General features: G+C 42.0%; 1 protein-coding gene across 13 annotated transcripts in view; it reads right to left on the reverse strand.

Moving 5' to 3' along the window:
* Positions 1-19,023, reverse strand: part of RASAL2 (RAS protein activator like 2) — a 492,268-nt gene continuing 473,245 nt past the window's right edge. For 7 of the 13 annotated variants that reach the window (XM_073593390.1, XM_073593389.1, XM_073593386.1 and 4 more), the window contains 4 exons: positions 15,069-15,206; positions 12,094-12,296; positions 11,914-12,001; positions 1-4,578 (listed from right to left, as the gene is read on the reverse strand). In XM_073593390.1, coding sequence (XP_073449491.1) covers positions 4,414-4,578; positions 11,914-12,001; positions 12,094-12,296; positions 15,069-15,206 — 594 coding nt within the window. In that variant the 3' untranslated portion in view covers positions 1-4,413. Of the gene's footprint in view, positions 4,579-9,033; positions 9,085-11,913; positions 12,002-12,093; positions 12,297-15,068; positions 15,207-19,023 lie in introns of those variants that run through there. The other 6 variants (XM_073593392.1, XM_073593391.1, XM_073593388.1 and 3 more) reach the window with 2 other exon arrangements.

Genomic DNA, 19,023 nt, shown 5'->3' on the forward strand with positions numbered 1-19,023 from the left:
TTACGTACAGAAGTTTCATTTATTGTAGATATTAACAATATTAAAATAGCTAATTTCCTTGATGGTTTCAAAAACCATTTAGTTATCCACAAAATCCCTGGATGTTACAGAGGTGAAGCACTCAAATAAAGTGAGAGAAACAAAGGGAGGGGATTGTAGTAAACAAATAAATAAATACAAAACAAAAATCAATTGTGTACATTTTCGCTCTCACATCAGACAGCAGTGACTAGTCCTCCCACACCATGTGATTAGCCCTTGGCAAATTTTGGTATCCAGTTTGGACATTTATTCTCCCCCTGGTCAGCAGCAGTGTCACTCAACCTGTTCACCAATGTCCAATCCCAACCTTACTTTAGGTTTGTGGAGATGAAAGAAAATTGTAAATGTTAAGTGGTAGGAGGCTTAAAATTGTTGAAGGATTTTGACCCCCCAAATGGTTTTTCAGAAGGTCATGAAAAAGTCATGATTAGCAAGAAAAACGTGGCTAAGAGTTACTCAATATTGTAATTCATGAAAGGATTTTTTCACTCAGCAGCTTTATTACCCTACTAAAATGAATAGGTTTTAAGGACCAGATATGTTCTAACTGCCACCATTGGGGGGTCAGACCCCAAGGTTTTTGTGCTTAAAGCTGTATTGTTTTTGAAAAATGTTATATTTTCCCGCTCTGCACAATGGTATTGCATAGAGTGGCTCCAAGTCTCCTCTTCTGGGGTCCGCCGACGCTTCAGGTGCCTTCACTTTTTGATGTGCTCCCATAGGAAGCCACTTCCTTTGGGGCGCACCTGCGAGCTTGATCCCGAGCCAGGGGGTGTGTGTCTACTGACACACAATGCGAGGCTCAACCCCCCTCGTTCTCTGCTCACACAATTGGATTGCCTCTGTGAGCAGAAAGAAGAAAGAGCAGCTGCAAACAGGCACAGCGTTGGATCGAGATAGGGTATAAGTGGGTATACATTGAGTTAAGGGGATTATACAACTACTGGGACATTTTTTACCTTAATGCAGAGAATGCATTACGGTAAAAAAATGTTGAGCCTTTTGAACCACTTTTAAAAAGGTACACTCCAGGCTAAACCTTTCTTGTTTCAGTTTTGGATAGAGTAAGGAAGGGGTAAGCCTTCAAGTTTTTACTGCTGTAGGTGTCCCCATAGGGATGTTTTGCCAAAGGCAACAAGGACAGCAATAGAAAAACTAACACAGGCTGTAACCCTTCACTGTTCTATCCATAAATAAAGCAAAGGTTTTTGGGTGAAGTTCTATTTTTAGGTGAAAAGTTCCTTTTTCTCGTGCCTATGCTTTACATATCCTGCCATTACCTTTTTTGAATCAAGTGAACCAGTGTGTGTTTTTGCCCATGCAGGGCATAACAGGTTAGCTTGATCCACACCCCAGCCAACATATACTTGCCTTTGTTTCACTCCCAAGAGCTGCATTTCGTTGGGCAGGACGGGAAAATATCCAGTGTAAGCTCGTGTCAGAGCATACAGAGGGAAGACAGTCTCCATGCCCCCACTTGACAGCGATGGACCAATCACAGCACTGACACTTGGGCTGAGTTATGTGGTCCTACATACTTGAAGGGAATAGACATTCCCATTGCTCTTGGCTGTGGAGCAAAAGGAAAGGTGAGCATGTGCTACTAGGGAACAGGGCTTTGAGGCTCGGTTCACACCTAAGCCGGCTGCGGGGTCGCACAGCAACGCAGTCCGTTCCTGTTCCCCATTTCAGGAACGAATCAGGGCAGAATCTTTGCCTGAATTTGGCCCTGAAACTGAGGCAAAGAGGCACAGTGTTTCTGTGCAATGCGCTCAGCAGCCGCCTCGGAGATTTGTGAACAGGCTTCCATAGAGAGCTGGTCATATTCTCCTGCTATGCGAATTGGATGCTGGGAAACCTGCATCCAATTCGCATAGGTGTGAACCCAGCCTCAAGCGAAGCTATTGCCTTGCCCCTGCACAGGTGTGCTTTAAGGAAAAAGCAGACTGTAGGAAAAAGGCTTCCTGAACTCTGCACTGAATGTGACTACCGTTGCATATGGGAAAAGCTTATAAAATATCAGTAGGCTACCCGGTATCGGTGTTCTATTTCTTTCTCGTGCTTATACTTTGTTTCCATATGTATATGAAGGTGCACACAATATACAGTCCTCTGGAGCATTAATTACGCTGAATGTGAATGCAATTTAGAGCACATGGTGCACAGGAAAGGTGTGTGTGTGTAGCTTTAAAGTGAACCTGTGTTGTGAGACATAAGGAGGATGCCACTGCAGAGTTCTCTTTCTGGAAATGCTAATTGCCTGGTTGTCCATCTGATCAAATGGCTTCAGTTTTTTTCTGAATAAATAACTCAATGCATTTAAGCCACAGAGTCAACATTACTGCCAGGCAATTAGCATTTTCAATCGGTGATCAGCGTTGGCAGCCTCCAGGTTTTCTTAAAGTGTATCCCAAACCCAAACATGTAATATCTAACAGTTGACCAATCCTTCGATGAGGAAGGCTACACTTGTTTTTTTTTCCTTTTATGTTCCACCAGCTTATCCTGCCAATAAACACTTCCTGTCCCTAGGTGACTACATTTATTCATCCACTATAAATATATGGAGGGAGATATGGTTGTCCCCCAGGCTGGACTTCATATAAGTCTGTTCTTGAGCTTATAAGACTAGTCATTTACAAGATAGAAGGATTGTGTCTGCTTCAAGTTCAGCTCACAAGAAGTCACAAGAACACTGCAGGTATTTGGGTATATTCTGTACTTGCTGAAAATGTTATTAGCTTGAAAAAACAAAACATATTGCAGCTTACCACGCCTTAGATGTGGTGGCTGAATTAATTACATTTTTTTTTTGAGTTAGCCGTGCTTTAACGATTTACAACAAATCTACAACACGGAGGTGTTTGGGAGTTGGATCCACACATTTAATTCCAGCCTATTTGTTTACTTTCTGACACATCTAATATATCACTGGATTGTATTACATCAAAAAGTTCCACGATAGGCTCAGCATACAAAATGGTTCCTTCACTGGGCATAGGAAACAGGTGCACTCTAATAAAATTATTGCAATTTGTTTTATTACAAAAACAGTTCAGCAGTTCTTACACTCTACAGCAGGCCCAGTATTCCCTTCACATTCTATGAAGTTGTAACATACAAAGTTCATTCACCAATGCAGATCTACCTTATTAACAGACGCCTCGCATTTTCAAATGACAGGTGTAAAACCTGCAAAAAATTCTGCAACAACCAGGGCACCCAACTCATTCCATTTTTACAAAATGCTTCAATATCAGAAACTTTAACTTTCAATTTCCAGCCTGTGAGAAGCATTGCATAGCTTAATACTTAAACTGCCAGTTCTCTATGAAGATGGAGGAAATTAGAAAAATGGATGTCCCTGGCAGTAAAGAGTTTAAGCATGACAACCAGAGTTAGAAACAGAAAAAAAAAAAAAACTACTATTGTTACAAGGTGTTCCTCTATCTTACATGTAAGATAGAGATTTTCAGTGCTTATTCTCTAAAGTACATATGTCAGTAGCAGTGTCACTTTTGTCCTGCATCTAAATGTTACAATATGAATTTAAATCCTTTGGGATAAAAAATATAGATGATCATGGGGGCACACGAGTTCTAAAACTGTGGCCACGCCGAAAACGAGTCTGTATTCTGCCCTTCCTCCGTGGTGCACGGTGATAACATCATCACATATGTGAAAGGTAGAATCTCACTTTACAACCAAAATATACATATTTACAGATTTGTAAACTCGAAAAAACATCAGTTTAAAAAAATTAAAAACAACTTTCTAAAACGGTTTACTTTGACTGGATATGGTGCCAGGGGTAAGTGAAATGACCTGACCACATGGTTTTGACCTTAGTTTTGCAGTCATTAGTGTTCAGGGACTCCAGCTGAACAGGACTGCCATATGACCACGCTGGAGAGGGCTGGCCTAGCAAACAAGGCTTCCAGGATGAGAAATGAACTCAAGCGAAAATCCTCTTCAATGCCGTCATTCCTTTTAAGTTTGCTCAGTAAATTCTGTGTATGTGTGTGTATTGGCATGATATGTACAGCTCCTTCAACTAGAATATTTTCTCCTAAATTTACCATTCTTGTCCATGGAAAGAGAACACAAATAAAAAATAGGTATGTTTCCTTTTTTTATACATATAAAAAAGATCTTCTACATATTATTAACTTCCATTTGATATGTTACATGTAAATTTCTGTACAGAGCACAACACATTCACTCTATATATACTGTATATGTACAGTGCGGTATGGCTGGACTCCACCCATAATCGCAAAGGCGCAGTTCGGTATCTCTCATCCACATATTGGTGCTAGTCATTTGGTATAGCAGCATTTTCCTAGATGGCACAGAGTTCCGCAACGGACATTAGCAACTGCTGTTCTTGAACTCCCCATTCTCTGTAATGGATAACTTGGTAGGATTGGTTGGAGAAATGCCATTTCGCACTTGTGAGCTATAGCGCTCCTTTACTTGCGTCAGCGCGCTCATCAGTCGCGTGTTGGCTGCGTCCAGTGACATGATCCTCTTCTCCTGTAATGGAAAGAACAGGTCAAACTGACACTTTGATCTAAAGGATTGCACATGGCAGACTTAATTTTAACTGCTTTCTTCTTTGCAAAATGGAACCGTCGGCAAAGTTTTACAATTTTAGTTACCTTTAAAAGTGTTAATTTTTCCTTCGTTGCAAAAGATTACAAAACTATAATAAATAAACATATCACTTATAGGGTAATTTTAGAGTGCCGATATTCTTAATGTGTGTAAATGCATACTTCAGTAAATGGGTTCAAGTGAAGTTAGCCCCTATTTACAGGTCTGTAGGCAATTTTTCTAATAAAATATGGAATTTTACATTAAACTGGATTAGCCTTGCTACATTTATTGTGTCACACTGTAACATAGTAATAGGTCTAACAGTCAAACTTTTGAAGGCCTTGAGAGTGGGTGGATAGCTTGGTACTAATTTCCAACTTCTGTATGGTAAGAAGGAAACAAATGCCATGTGTGACAAATTAATGTCTCATTAAAAAAAAATAATGGTGTTCCAATGCGTGTTCCTCAAACATTAGGTCCCTCAAAATACCCAAAGACCCATCAAATTTTTTTTTTTTTTATGGAAATATGGAATTGAGCAAGCATAATAAGCGTTTCTAAATTCCATCCAAAAACATTTAATATTAAGCCCTGTCATATCTCACTTAAATCCATTATTACTGCATCTGTGAAGGGAACTGTTGGGAAGGATTCAGAATAATGAATGTATCTAAAGAAGGTCTGTGATGGCTGCCAAAAAAGGCTTAATGTCGTGAACCAAAAAACTTCCAAACTGGTAGATGATCACATGTAATATTACAGAGAGATGCCAGTGGAATGTTTCATTTTGCAAAGAAAAAGAAGACACTAGCTGTGAATGGAACATTTTTTGAGGAATCTACAAGGAGGACAGATATCCTAACATGGTGTAACGGATGGCCTTTTCGCTGGTAGCGGAGGAGACACAGCAACACAGGAGTGAAGCAGCCAGAAGCTGAAACTGAGAGGTTTTTTTGAGCATGAGGAAGAGACGGGGAGGTGGAGAAGGGGTGCACAAATAAAAGTATAAAGCAAATAAAATATACAACTAAGATCGCACTGCTCCACACCCCATTCCAGCTCACGTTGCTCAGGAGAGGAAATGGGGAAAGGGGAGGGGGGGAGCCTGCAGGTAACATATTATCCTTACACCTGAGCAAACAATATTCAAATTCGACGCCATGTAAAACTTCATAATGCCAATAAAACATACAAAACTTTACATGGCAGCTCACTGATTCTGGTAGATCACTAAGTAAAAACAACATTAATACACCCCCTCCCTAGAGAAGTAACCTTGGCACAACACCCTTTCCCTCTGCTGTTTACTTCATCAGGGCTAAAATGTTCAGTGTTAGCCTTGCCTAGGCAGTCAGCCCTCACAGGTGTCTATAAGGCAGTAATTGTCTAGAGATGCTTGGAGTATAACCTTATTCATGTCCAAGGAGACTCACTGAACATGGACTCAAATTTCAGCCCCAAGGAGGTAAACCGCACAGGAGGCTGCGGCTGTCATTCTTAGGTAGGTAAGCAGCTTGGTGGGGTTTTTTAAGTTGTATCGGGGACAAGGCAGAGTGGACTTGTGTAGGTTTTACTGAAAGAAATCTGTCTATATAGATATATATATCTTTATAGATATATCTATCTACCTACCTCTATATATAGCTCTCTCTCTCTCTCTCTATATAATATATATATATATATACACACATATATATATATATATATATATATATATATATAGTGTATGTAACACTACCCACTGTAAATCATGTATAAGGCACAGTTTTTCTAACAAACTAGACATTGGTCTTTAGCTTCCATCCTGCACTTAAAACAAAAAAACTGAAATCTGAGCGAAAATTCCAGGTTTACCATGAAAACATCAGTTATTTGCATAGAGCAGCATAGCTAAACCTATCCTAAGTCCCACCAGCAGTCCACTTTTTTTTATGCTAACCTTATGCACACACTACTGGAGTAGTAAGTGTCTTCTCTTATATCCACAAAATATTAAGGACCCATTCAATCCAGTAAGCTGCAGTGAAGCCATCGCAATGTGCATTGCAGCACACAGTATTAGGCTAAACCATGTATGGCAGGCTGAATGTACCCAAGTTGGTCGATCAGTCAAGTTTGGTAAAACCAGCCTGCCGGATTTTACTTGCCGCTAGCAATAATCACTGTCTTCTCCAAGTGGGGACAGCTCCTCTCTGCCAGGAGAATACAATGTCTCAGCAGGAGGGATCTCCTTGTCAGCGCTGTTTGTGTTGCAAGGGGAATTGTGCAAATTTCTTTCCTGCAACACGTGGTTGCAGGAAAGAAATTTGCACCATCTATGGCCTGCCTTAGGACGTGAATCGGCCCTAGAGCTGGATTCACACTATTGTGGTGTGGTAATGCACTTGCATAAAGGTGCCAAGATGCCCAATGCACCAAAACAAGCGCATGCACTATTTTTTGTAACACCCTGGCAAATTGTTTTGGTGTGCCATTAAGAATGAACAGCACTACAATTCATCAATATGTATAATGCGCAACAGTGTGCATCCAACCTTATAGAGGATGGGACCAGAGGACAGGATTGAAAAGCAAAGACCTAGAACAAAAGAAAAAAAAAAAGGGCCAATTTTATATTTCACCTGGCAACAAAAATGGCAGCTAGGTTTTTGTAATGCCACAAGTTTTTTTAAATACTAGTGGCATTTATGAAATTCCATGGTTATTTCTAACTACCCTAATAAAGCACAAATACAGACAATATTCTTTACTTCTTTTTAAGCCCACAGCAGTGTCAAACTAAACAAGTACTCTGACTCTTAACTACAGCAATTACCATGTCACTGTTAATAGCTAGAACGCTTAGTCACCCAAGATTCTAAACACAATGTCACGAATATGACCAGTTCCCTCCATTAGTGCACCAGTCATTTATGCGTTCATATTAGTTACTTAGCACAAACAGGTTGAGCCTCATCGACCTGCAAATCAAGTATTTTATCGATGTCAATTATCATGTTCTTTCTAAAATTAATCCTAAAACAGGGTTCTTTTTACATGTAGACTACAACCAACAAAGGCATGGTATAGAAACAGGGTATTGGTTTCTAAGAAAATAAATAAACTATACCCATAAAATCCAAAACCAACATCAAAAGAACAAGTGATCGTATAAAATACTAATTTGAGCGAATAACCGATAATATTACTATCCAGTCAGAAGATTTCAGTTTAATACCAATGAGACATGAGTATTTGTAGTATGATTGCCCTAATTATTACAGAGAAAATTCCAATAAACTAGGGTAAAAGTGAAATGCAAAAACAAAATAGAATTTTTACACGTTATTTGGTGAACACATGGGGCGATAGTAAGCACTATCTGTGCTGCCCATGGAAGGCAATTATCTTATATTTTCTAACCAGTACAAGTGAAACAATTAAAGTGTATCTTAAAGCGGAGTTCCACACAAAAATGGAACTTCTGCTTTTCGGAACCCTCCCTGCCTCCGGTGTCACATTTGGCACCTTTCAGGTGGGAGGGGGGTGCAGATACCTGTCTAAGACAGGTATTTGCACCCACTTCCGGCATAGACTCCCATGTGAGTCTATGCCTCTTCCCGTCCCCACCGCGCTGTCTGCTGGGAACACACAGCTCCCAGGAGAGAGTGGGGACCACTTGGGACGCGCAGCGCGACTCGCGCATGTGCAGTAGGGAACCCGGAAGTGAAGCCGCAACGCTTCACTTCCTGATACCCTCACCTAGGATGGTGGCGGCAGCTGCCGAGAACCAAGCGGGTTCTCGGCGTCCCCTGCCGACATCGCTGGACCCCGGGACAGGTAAGTGGCCATGTATTAAAAGTCAGCAGCTGCAGTATTTGTAGCTGCTGGCTTTTAATATTTTTTTTTTTTTGGCGGTGTGGGTGAACCCCCGCTTTAAGTCAAAACTTTCTATTTGAATTTTGGGTAGCGTGCTGAGGGATTAGAACCCCCGGGAGGTTTTTTTTGTGGAATGCGTTACACCTGTGGAGTTTCTCCCTCTCTATTTGTCCTATTAACTATTGCCATCATCAGCTGTTCCTCTTGCTTCCCATTGTGTCTACAGGTCAGGAATTATTTTGAATGGGACACCGATGGCAAAAAAAAAAGAGAAAAAAGGAAAGCTGGCATGGGTTTAAACCCTTCCCTACTCTAAAATTACACTTTAAGTGCAAAAAAAAAAAATCGGTTGATATGGGCAACAAAAAAAGGTATGTTGCTTTTAGAAACCTATTTAAGAGTTGATGAGGTCAAGATAACACAACTTTGCTAAAAAAAAAAAAAATAAATAAATAAAAATCTTAAAGACACAGAAAGGAGCTGGAATGTGTAGGAGGTCAGGCACAGGCCATGTCTGGGGACACCGCTTAGCTAATAAGTGCACTTGTTTTACTTGCCTGTTTGCGTTACAGTCCCATTAATGACCTGTAATTTAACACAGTTGTGATGAGACTAACATGAGAGAGAAGTTCAGTGGTTATTTCACTATGTTAGGAAGGAGATGGATCTCCAAAGTGTCAGCTCTGTCAAGGCCAGGTCATGAAATTAGAAGATATGACATTTTCTAAAACTGGGTCATTAGCATGCATGTGACAAATGACAATGAACAGTGATATAAGATCTTAGCCTTTCAATTGTTGAAAGCCCTTTCTGACCTTAACACTGTGGCATGACAACAGGGTTAACAGAAGTAAATACTGGGCCCTTAGTTACTGGGGAGCCCAGCTACGACCCAAGAGCTTATTTTCATAATCTCTGCATATACCAATGGAAGCATTGCCCTTTGTGTGTTAATCAACTACAACAGTGTTGTCCACCACAGTTCTTTAGGGTCAAGATCCTGTCACAGTTTAAAGACTTCTGGAACTCAGCCAAATATCTCCCCTCCCATTTCCAGAATGCGTTCTCTATATGTTCCTTCAGAGAATCTACTAGTGGCTGATGATATGGTCTGCTGCTCCCCAACGGATACTCTGGAATACACTTGGCTTATAATGATACCTTGGGCTCCAACCCTTCTTTACAAACGAAATAAATAATACTTTGGCTGAGTTTCAATTTAACAGATCGTAATGAAGAAAGAATTATTTCACAGAAAAAAATGTCAATTTGGCCCAAAATTCTGCTCTGAAGTTGCTGGACAGCCTTGACCTAGACCAGCGGTCTCCAAACTTTCTAAACAATGGGCCAATCTTTCTGTTAGAAAAAAACAAAACAAAAGTCCTATCTACTGTCCTTCAGACTTTAGGGGGCCTGGACTTTAGTCAGTGAGAGGAGAAAATGCCCCGGTATCAGTCTTGATGGTCAGTGGGAGTAAAAATGACATAGCACCTGTAATCGGTAGGAGGAAGAATACTGCCCCAATGTGGGCTTCAGTGGGAGGAACGGTGCCTCATCGTTGGTGATAGTGGAAGGATTAGTGCCTCATATCAGTGGGAGGAACAATGCCCCAAGGGCTGAAAAAGGTAAGCAAGGGTCACATCCGGCCTATGGCTGCAGTTTGGAGACCACTGACCTAGACAGAACTCTCTGACTCACTAGTTTGTTACATTCTCTAAAGCAGCTGATCTCACCAGGGTTCCTCAAGAGGTTGGTAGGGAGTTCCTTGGGCTGTGACTGACTGACCTCCCATCTGATGGTGCCTGCATAGTTCCAGGTTCAATGCAACTTAACAGCCAGTAGCATAACACCAGCTCTCTATTTAATTGTCTGTAAGGGGGTAGTGGAGGGGGGGGGGGGGGGGATTCTTCTCACTGACATAAGGATCATAGTTCCCACTGATGTTCTTAATTTTAGCATGGGTTCATTGAAACCTGAAAATGATTTTCCTCTGGTGAAAAAAAGGGCCAAGAAAGGCTGCTCTAAAGCATTTGTTTGTATCTTTGTATCATGGGGCTTTGCCTCATATTCTATATCAGAGGCGTAAAAACCTAAGCGATGCCCCTGTAAACTTGTAAGGAACCCTTAAAGTGACTACACAACAAACCAAATAATACAAATTCAAACTCAAACAATATAATGACAGAGATTTTACTGCACTATTAGGAAAGGTAAGGAAAATCTGGGCACTCCAACTGTCACTGTAACAAGCCATATAGATAACTAAATTAAACACAGCAGAAATAAAACATGTGAAGAATAAACAATGCTGACATGTGAAAGGTGACATTACTGCAAAGAACAGAATTGTAAGTTAAAATATAGCTGCAAAATGTGTAAGGGGCACTTTGTGAATAAACAGGATCCACTTTACCGACTGGCTTCCTCCCTGTGTGCCTGGTGTGCCATTCGACCAGTGGCGGAAGTATAGGAGTCGCTGAGGTCACCATGGTGACAGGGCCCCATGCTGCAGGGGGCCCTTGAGGGCCCCATGCATACCTTGGTAAGAGGGGCGGCTGAGACTAAGCTCTCCGATCTTCAGCCGAACTGTAATCAGCACTGCTTGTATATGTGTATGTATGTGTGCGTATATGTGTGTTTACATGTATTTATGCACATTTTATGTATGCGCTTTTAATCCTGGCCCCCTATATGTGTACAATCAGAACTGATTTTTTTTCTTGCTTGTTCATAGTACCAGCAAAAAAAAACGCTGTTCCTCTGAAAAGCGATCAATGCTTAGATCACTTTTCAGAGGCATTTGACAGCCGGTAAAGAGGCAATATGTTGCCTCCTGATCGCCTGTTTTAATCCCTTAAATGCATCATCACTATGCTGCAACTGCATGCAATGCACACAGTTGCGGAGTGGTTGCCGTGCAGCCCCATTCACCTAGGGGCAAACTTCAAGGGTGCCCTGACTGGAAAAAGATTGAGAGACACTGGCATAGAGGAACCGATCTCTCCATTTTCCTCCTGCAGCCGATGAAAAAGGAGAAATTGGTTCCTTTATATGTAGCCACTCACTTGTGACTGGGCCCTGTTGTTCCGCCATCGGGCTTGGAGGAAAGGGCCCTGAAGGTTCTAGTTATGCCACTGTATTCAACAATCATCTGCCATTGTTCAGGCTGCGCCTAAATTATATTCTGTTCATATGGGCACTTGTTGTTTATATTTTTGTACTGTATATATTCCCTCAACACACTCTGAATGAATTGGCATAATGTGCTGACAAGTGCAATGTGACATTTGAAATGCACCGATATGACGTGATGCAAGACAAGTGCATTGTACAAGCAAAGTTTCATTTTTGTATGGAAGAAAAAAAAAAAAGGTATGCATTATTAAAAAAATTTGATTGAAGTAAAATACATACTTGTGCATCAATGATTTTTTGCTTTGCATCAATGACAGCCTGCATCTCTGCATGATCCTTCTTCAGTTCCTCCTCTACTGCTATTAGCCTGGAAGGGAAACAATATGTATGACGCACGTCATCTGAGTCCTAAATATATATAAAACTGTGGAGAGGATGAGATCCATGTCCGGGGCTCACCTGCTGATGACACTTTTCATTTGGCTGTCCTTCTCCTCCTGCTGCCGACGCAGCCTGTCCTCGCTGTCCTCCAGCCGAGATTTGTACTCCATTAACAGTTTCTGCATCTGCTGTTCCTGTACCAGGAGGCGCCTTTCATATTCCTCCAGGCGACGGCTGGAAACCTTCAGTCGTTCCTTAAGCTTGGCAATCTCTTGCTCATACTGAGAAGGGAAGACAGGTTTAATTGTCAGGAGACCAGAATACTTTGGTAAACTGCACATGCTAAATTCTCAGTGTGTGTGCGTATGTATGTATGTATGTATGTATGTATGCACACACATACTGTATATATAGAATACGGAGATAGATAGATAGATAGATAGATAGATAGATAGATAGATAGATAGATAGATAGATAGATAGATAGATAGATAGATAGATAGATAGATAGATAGATAGATAGATAGATAGATAGATCAATTTGGGTAACATTTCCTTTAGTTTTATAGGGTACCACCTGCAAAATTCTGATTCTTTACAACTGGCTCCATTGCTTAACAAAGAGAATTTCTATCAATCACACAGCTACCAGACCTGAAATTTACACACAATTTGCTCTTTTCAGCTTTGCACTAAGCTGGTTGTTTGTAACCCCTTACAAAAGCATAACATGATGTCATGCAAATATCCTAAACGTGCAAAGGAAATAAGCTGCAGTCACTGGCCACTTTATTAGGTACACCAGTTTATTTGCTTGGTAACACAAATTGATAAGTAGCCAATCACATGGCAGCAACTCAATGCATTTAGGCATCTAGACATGGTGAAGACGACTTGCTGAAGTTCAAACTAAGCATCAGAGTGGGGAAGAAAGGGGTTTTAAGTGACTTTGAATGTGGCATGGTTGTTGGTGCCAGACAAGCTGGTCTAAGTAATTTAAAAACTGCTGATCTACTAGGATTTTCATGCACAACTAGGGTTTACAGAGAATGGTCCGAAAAGAGAAAATATCCAGTAAGCGGCGGTTGTGTGGAGGAAAATGCCTTGTTGACCTCAGGGGAGAATGGGTAGGCTGGTTCCAGAAGGCAGAAAGGCAACAGTAACTCAAATAACCATTCGTTACAACCAAGGTATGCAGAATACCATCTCTGAACACATTGAAGCAGATGGGCTACACCAGCAGAAGACCACATTGGGTGACACTCCTGTCTGCTAAGAACAGGAATCGGAGGCTACAATTCGCACAGGCTCACCAAAATTGGGCAACAGAAGATTGGAAAAATGTTGCCTGCTGAGTCTCGATTTCAGCTGAGACATTCAGATGGTAGGGTCAGAATTTAGCGTAAACAATATGAAAGCATGGATCCATCCTGCCTTGTATCAATGGTTCAGGCTGGTGGTGGTGTACTGGTGAAGGAGATATTTTCTTGGCACACTTTGGGCCCCTTAGTACCAGTTGAGCATTGTTTAAAAGCCACTGCCTTCCTGAGTATTGTTGCTGACCATGTCCATCTCTTTATGACTACAGTGTACACATCTTCTGATGGCTACTTCCAGAAGGATAATGCACCATGTCACAAAGCTCAAATCATCTCAGACTGGTTTCTTGAACATGACAAGGAGGTCACTGTACTCCAATGGCCTCCACAGTCTCCAGAACTCAATCCAATAGAGCACTTTGGGATGTGCTGGAATGGGAGATTTTCATCATGGCTGTGCAGCCCACAAATCTACAGCAAATTTGTGATGCTATCATGTCAATATGGACCAAAATCTGTGAGGAATCTCCGAGCAACACCTTGTTAAATCTATGCCACAAATAATTAAGGCACCTCTGAAGACATAAGGGGTCCAACCCGGTACTAGCAAGGTGTACTTAATAAAGTGTCCGGTTAGTGTCTGTGTATACACGTTCAAGCCTTGTAGGTCCAGTTTGTGAAAACGAAATATTCCCCCCACTGAACATGAACATCTAAGACAGCATTTTCTAGATAAAAGAGGTGCGGACTTAAAGTAGATCTATAGGCACATTTTTTTCCCCATTTTGGATAGAGTAAGGGAGGGTTACAACCACTGTAAGGTTTATATTTTCCATCTTTGTCCCATTAAGGGGGATTTCCCTTCACTTCCTGTCTCATAGCCAAAACAGGAAGTGAGAAAAAAATCCCTGCAAACTAAGGGAATTTCCTTGAGGACCCCCAGGTGACCAGAACTAGTATCCCCATTGGAAGATTTCCTCCCTTTATTTCTAGGACAACCCAAAATTTGAGATTTTCTTTTACTTTCACTGAAAACGGGAAACAGGACAAATAGAGAGGGTGAATCTTCCTAACTGGGACACAGACAGCAATAAAAACTGATAGGTGTTCTAATCCTTCTCCACTTAAAGTATAACTAAAAGCAAAACCTTTTTTAGTTTTAGATAAAGGACCACTGGGTATAAGGATAAGGCAGGTAGAAATCAAATAGAATGGCAAGAATCCCAGGAATTTTCACCACTTCTTTAAAGAGATACCAACAATGAACCTTCTAATTGCATAACGACTGTGTTCCCATTAAATAAGGAGAAGCTTTTTTAGAATATGCTCACCTATAATTTTTGTTGACCTAATGGTGTAAGAGGATAAGTGGCAGGGAAGTAGACTATAATAATTCTGGCTTTAGCATGCAGTACATTTATTGGATGTCTGAGTCTCTCCCATAATGTTTAGATTTCACCCTGGGGGGGGGGCAGATGTAGTGCACAGAGATAGGTGTCACAAGGTAACATGGGATTACCAGCTGCTATATTCTTCATTCTCATTGTGAATCAGTTCCCTAAGATATCCACACCTTAAAAAGCTGAGGTCCAGGCTTAAATATATTGGAACATCGATGCAATCATAGAGCCAACAACATGGCACATCTGGGCTAACTGTTGGCACTCAGCGAGTCAAATCACAAAAGAGAACAAAAAAACACATCTACGCATTTCATCTGCCCATGCCTCTTACCTTCTCAGCAGGTTTGACTTCATCTTTGTTTTGGTCCGCGTTCTCCTCCTCTTCATCTTCATACTGACCATTATTAAGCACCCAGGCTGCTGTCCTTTCCACTGGGGACATTGTGGCCGAGTCCACTGGAGACTGTACCTGGAAATCATATAAGATGATGTGTATTTCCCATATTTACATTTTGGTCCACTCCTTCTACTGATTTTTAGTAAACCAGTAATGACAGAAATATATAGCCTGTCATTGAGGATCTATACTTCTGAAAATGCTAGTTGCCTGGCTTACCTGCTGATACTTTGAGCTACTGAGCTTTCTCTAGGTATGTGACTCAGAAATATGGAACCAAGCATACCAGGGCAGCTAGAATTTTCAGAATAAGATCAAAAATGGCTGGTTAGAAAAGGCCTTATACAGTATGTGTTATCTATAGTATTCCATCTATGCCAACATCACTTGCATGTATCTTAGGAGCATGTTATTGCATGTTTTAGACACATTTTTAAACATATAACAAACATTGTGAATTACCCACTCCTATACCCAAAGTTGATCCAGTTTATCAACTTTGGGTATATTCAACTGGATCAACTTTGGGTATAGGAATGAGTGTATAGGGAGGTTTTTTTATCAGTTTTTTTTTCAGTTGATTGAACTAGATGGACTTTTGTCTTTTTTCAACGTATGTAGCGTCACTAAATTGGCTTTTTCAACCTTATTCAACTAGATCAACTTTGGGTATAGGGCTGTGTATAGAGGTTTTTTTATTGGTTTGTATTTTTCTTCTGGTTGTACAAGATGGACTTGTGTCTACTTTCAACCTAACTGTGTAACACCGCTAAATGGACTTTTTTGAAGACCATATAACTGGATATATATAGTGCTCTCTGGTCCTTTGACATCATATTTTGAAGAATATGTTTACTTAGAACAACAAAGAAGGAAAATGTCCCCCAAAAATGTGGCAAGTAAGATCTATTAGTCTAAATAAATATTTCTCTGTATTACCCTTAGAAAAGCCTCTAGAGGGCGCCAATGCATAAACAGATCGTCAGATCACTGCTAATCCTGAATTGACAATTGCAATCAATTTGGAATTTTATATTGTTTTATGAGTAAATGTCTGTCACTTGTTACAGAATACTTGTGTTCATGATTCTAGCAAAAACAAAATACTGGATCACCTTAGAAATTTAAAGTATAACTAAAGGCAACATTTTTTTTTTAGTTTTGGACAGAGTGGAGAGGGATTAGAACATGTCAGGTTTTTATTGCTGTCTGTGTCCCCATAAGGGAGATGCACTTGCTCTATTTGTCCTGTTTATCATTAAAAGTGAAAGAAAAGGAAAATCCCACATTTTGGGTTGTCCCCAGAAAAGTAAGAGATGGGAAAACTTCCAATGGAGACACTAGTTCTGGTGACCCGGGAGTCCCTAAGGAATTCCCTAATTTGCAGGGATTTCCTCTCACTTCCTGTTTGGCTATGGGACAGGAAGTGAAGGGAAATCTCACCTATGGGACACAAAGTCTGACAGGGGTTATAACCCTCTCTTGCTCTATCCAAAATGAAAAAAACGTTTTTGCTTGTAGTTCTACTTTAAAGTGATTGTTCTTTAAAAAAAAACAAAAAAAAACAAACATGTCATACTTACCTCCACTGTGCAGTTTGTTTTGCACAGAGTGGCCCCGATCACCCTCTTCTGGGGTCCCCCAGCGGCGCTATCAGCGCCGCTCCGCATCGTATAACCCCCTAGGAGAAGCGCTCTCCCTGGGGATTACCTTGCGGGCGCACTCCCGAGTCCAGCAATTGCATCCTAAACGCAGAATGCCAACTCAACCCCGCCCCCCCGGCGCCGCGTCATTGGATTTGATAGACAGCAGCAGGAGCAGAGCCGATCCTGGGTGGGTACGTGGAGTGCATCGCACATGGGGGCCACAGCGCCAGAGTGCTCCCCTCCCTCCTCCTCTCCTTGTCTGTGTCCAGGGGCGGTTCAACTGACAGGAGTGGATCAGAGGAGGAGAGAATGTGCTGCCACCATTATCAATGAGAAGAGGGCTCCCTGTTTCCTGCCCAAGCTCATTCCCCCTCCCTCCTCCTGTCAGAGGAGGAAAGCAAAGCAGCTGGAGATCGGAGCGGCTGTCTCTGTGTGGAGAGAGAGCAGCCGCGGGCTCTTCTTTCCCCCCTCCCTCTCCTCCTCATGCGCACTGCTGTACTAGTGAGCAGCGCTTGCCAGCACAGCCGCCCACTATGTTTCTTCCCCCGCCTTCATATCGAGGGAAGAGATAGAATAAAAAGAGCAGAGAAGAGGATTGTGGGACATATAGTCCCGAGGACTGGCGGCACCACTAACACGGAAATTGCAGCCCACACAGTATGCCCAGCTGAATGGGAGAGAGAGAGGGCCAGGAGCCCGGGAAAGCTTTCAGGGAAGTACACCCAGGACTCCAGAGGGAGAGAACAGTGTTGAGGGAACACCATCAGTGAGAGAGAACCCCGCTGCCCTGTGCCACCAGAGGGAAAGCCACACAGCCTGGCACCATCCCTGGTGGAGAAAGGAATGTAGTCATTGCCAGAATACAGATCTGGGCACTACCCAGCGGAGTCGCCACAGGCAATTCAGAGTAAGCCGACTCCTGAACAGAGGAACCATTGTTGCTGTATCGCTGGGTCAGGTGAGAGGGCCGATCGGCCATTATCTACTTACGTCCATAGGAACTGCAGTCTCTGATCATCTCCTGTATTATATCTGCAGTCTCTGACCATCTCCTGTACTATGTCTGCAGTCTCTGACCATCTCCTGTACCTTGTCTGCAGTCTCTGACCATCTCCTGTACTATGTCTGCAGTCTCTGACCATCTCCTGTACTATGTCTGCAGTCTCTGACCATCTCCTGTACTATGTCTGCAGTCTCTGACCAACTCCTGTACTATGTCTGCAGTCTCTGACCAACTCCTGTACTATGTCTGCAGTCTCTGACCAACTCCTGTACTATGTCTGCAGTCTCTGACCAACTCCTGTACTATGTCTGCAGTCTCTGACCAACTCCTGTACTATGTCTGCAGTCTCTGACCAACTCCTGTACTATGTCTGCAGTCTCTGACCAACTCCTGTACTATGTCTGCAGTCTCTGACCAACTCCTGTACTATGTCTGCAGTCTCTGACCATCTCCTGTACTATGTCTGCAGTCTCTGACCATCTCCTGTACTATGTCTGCAGTCTCTGACCATCTCCTGTACTATGTCTGCAGTCTCTGACCATCTCCTGTAATATGTCTGCAGTCTCTGACCATCTCCTGTACTATGCCTGCAGTTTCTGACCATCTCCTGTACTATGCCTGCAGTCTCTGACCATCTCCTGTGTATATCTGCAGTCTCTGACCATCTCATGTACTATGTCTGCAGTCTCTGACCATCTCCTGTAATATATCTGCAGTCTCTGACCATCTCCTGTAATATATCTGCAGTCTCTGACCATCTCCTGTATTATATCTGCAGTCTCTGACCATCTCCTGTATTATAACTGCATTCTCTGACCATCTCCTGTATTATATCTGCAGTCTCTGACCATCTCCTGTATTATAACTGCAGTCTCTGACCATCGCCTGTATTATATCTGTAGTCTCTGACCATCTCCTGTAATATGTCTGAAGTCTCTGACTATTTCCTGTAATATGTCTGCAGTCCCTGACTGTCTCTTATATCATGTCTGCAGTCTCTGACCATCTCTTGTACTATGTCTGGGGGCTCTTTCCAACAGACTCTCTAACAGAAGCCCTCTCTGTGTGCATCAGAGAGACTCCCCTCCAGGTCTCAGTGTACGCTCTTGCTGTATTTTCTTTATTGTTAAAAGATCATGGGAGGATCCTAGGGTAACGGAGACTTCTTAGGGGAGCATCTCTGCGTTTGAGTCGTTGCCATAGAAACATTTGTAAAGGGGAGGAGTTGGTAAGATGACCA

Source organism: Aquarana catesbeiana, linkage group LG07, assembly GCF_042186555.1.
Source record: "Aquarana catesbeiana isolate 2022-GZ linkage group LG07, ASM4218655v1, whole genome shotgun sequence".
Classification (NCBI taxonomy): domain Eukaryota; kingdom Metazoa; phylum Chordata; class Amphibia; order Anura; family Ranidae; genus Aquarana; species Aquarana catesbeiana.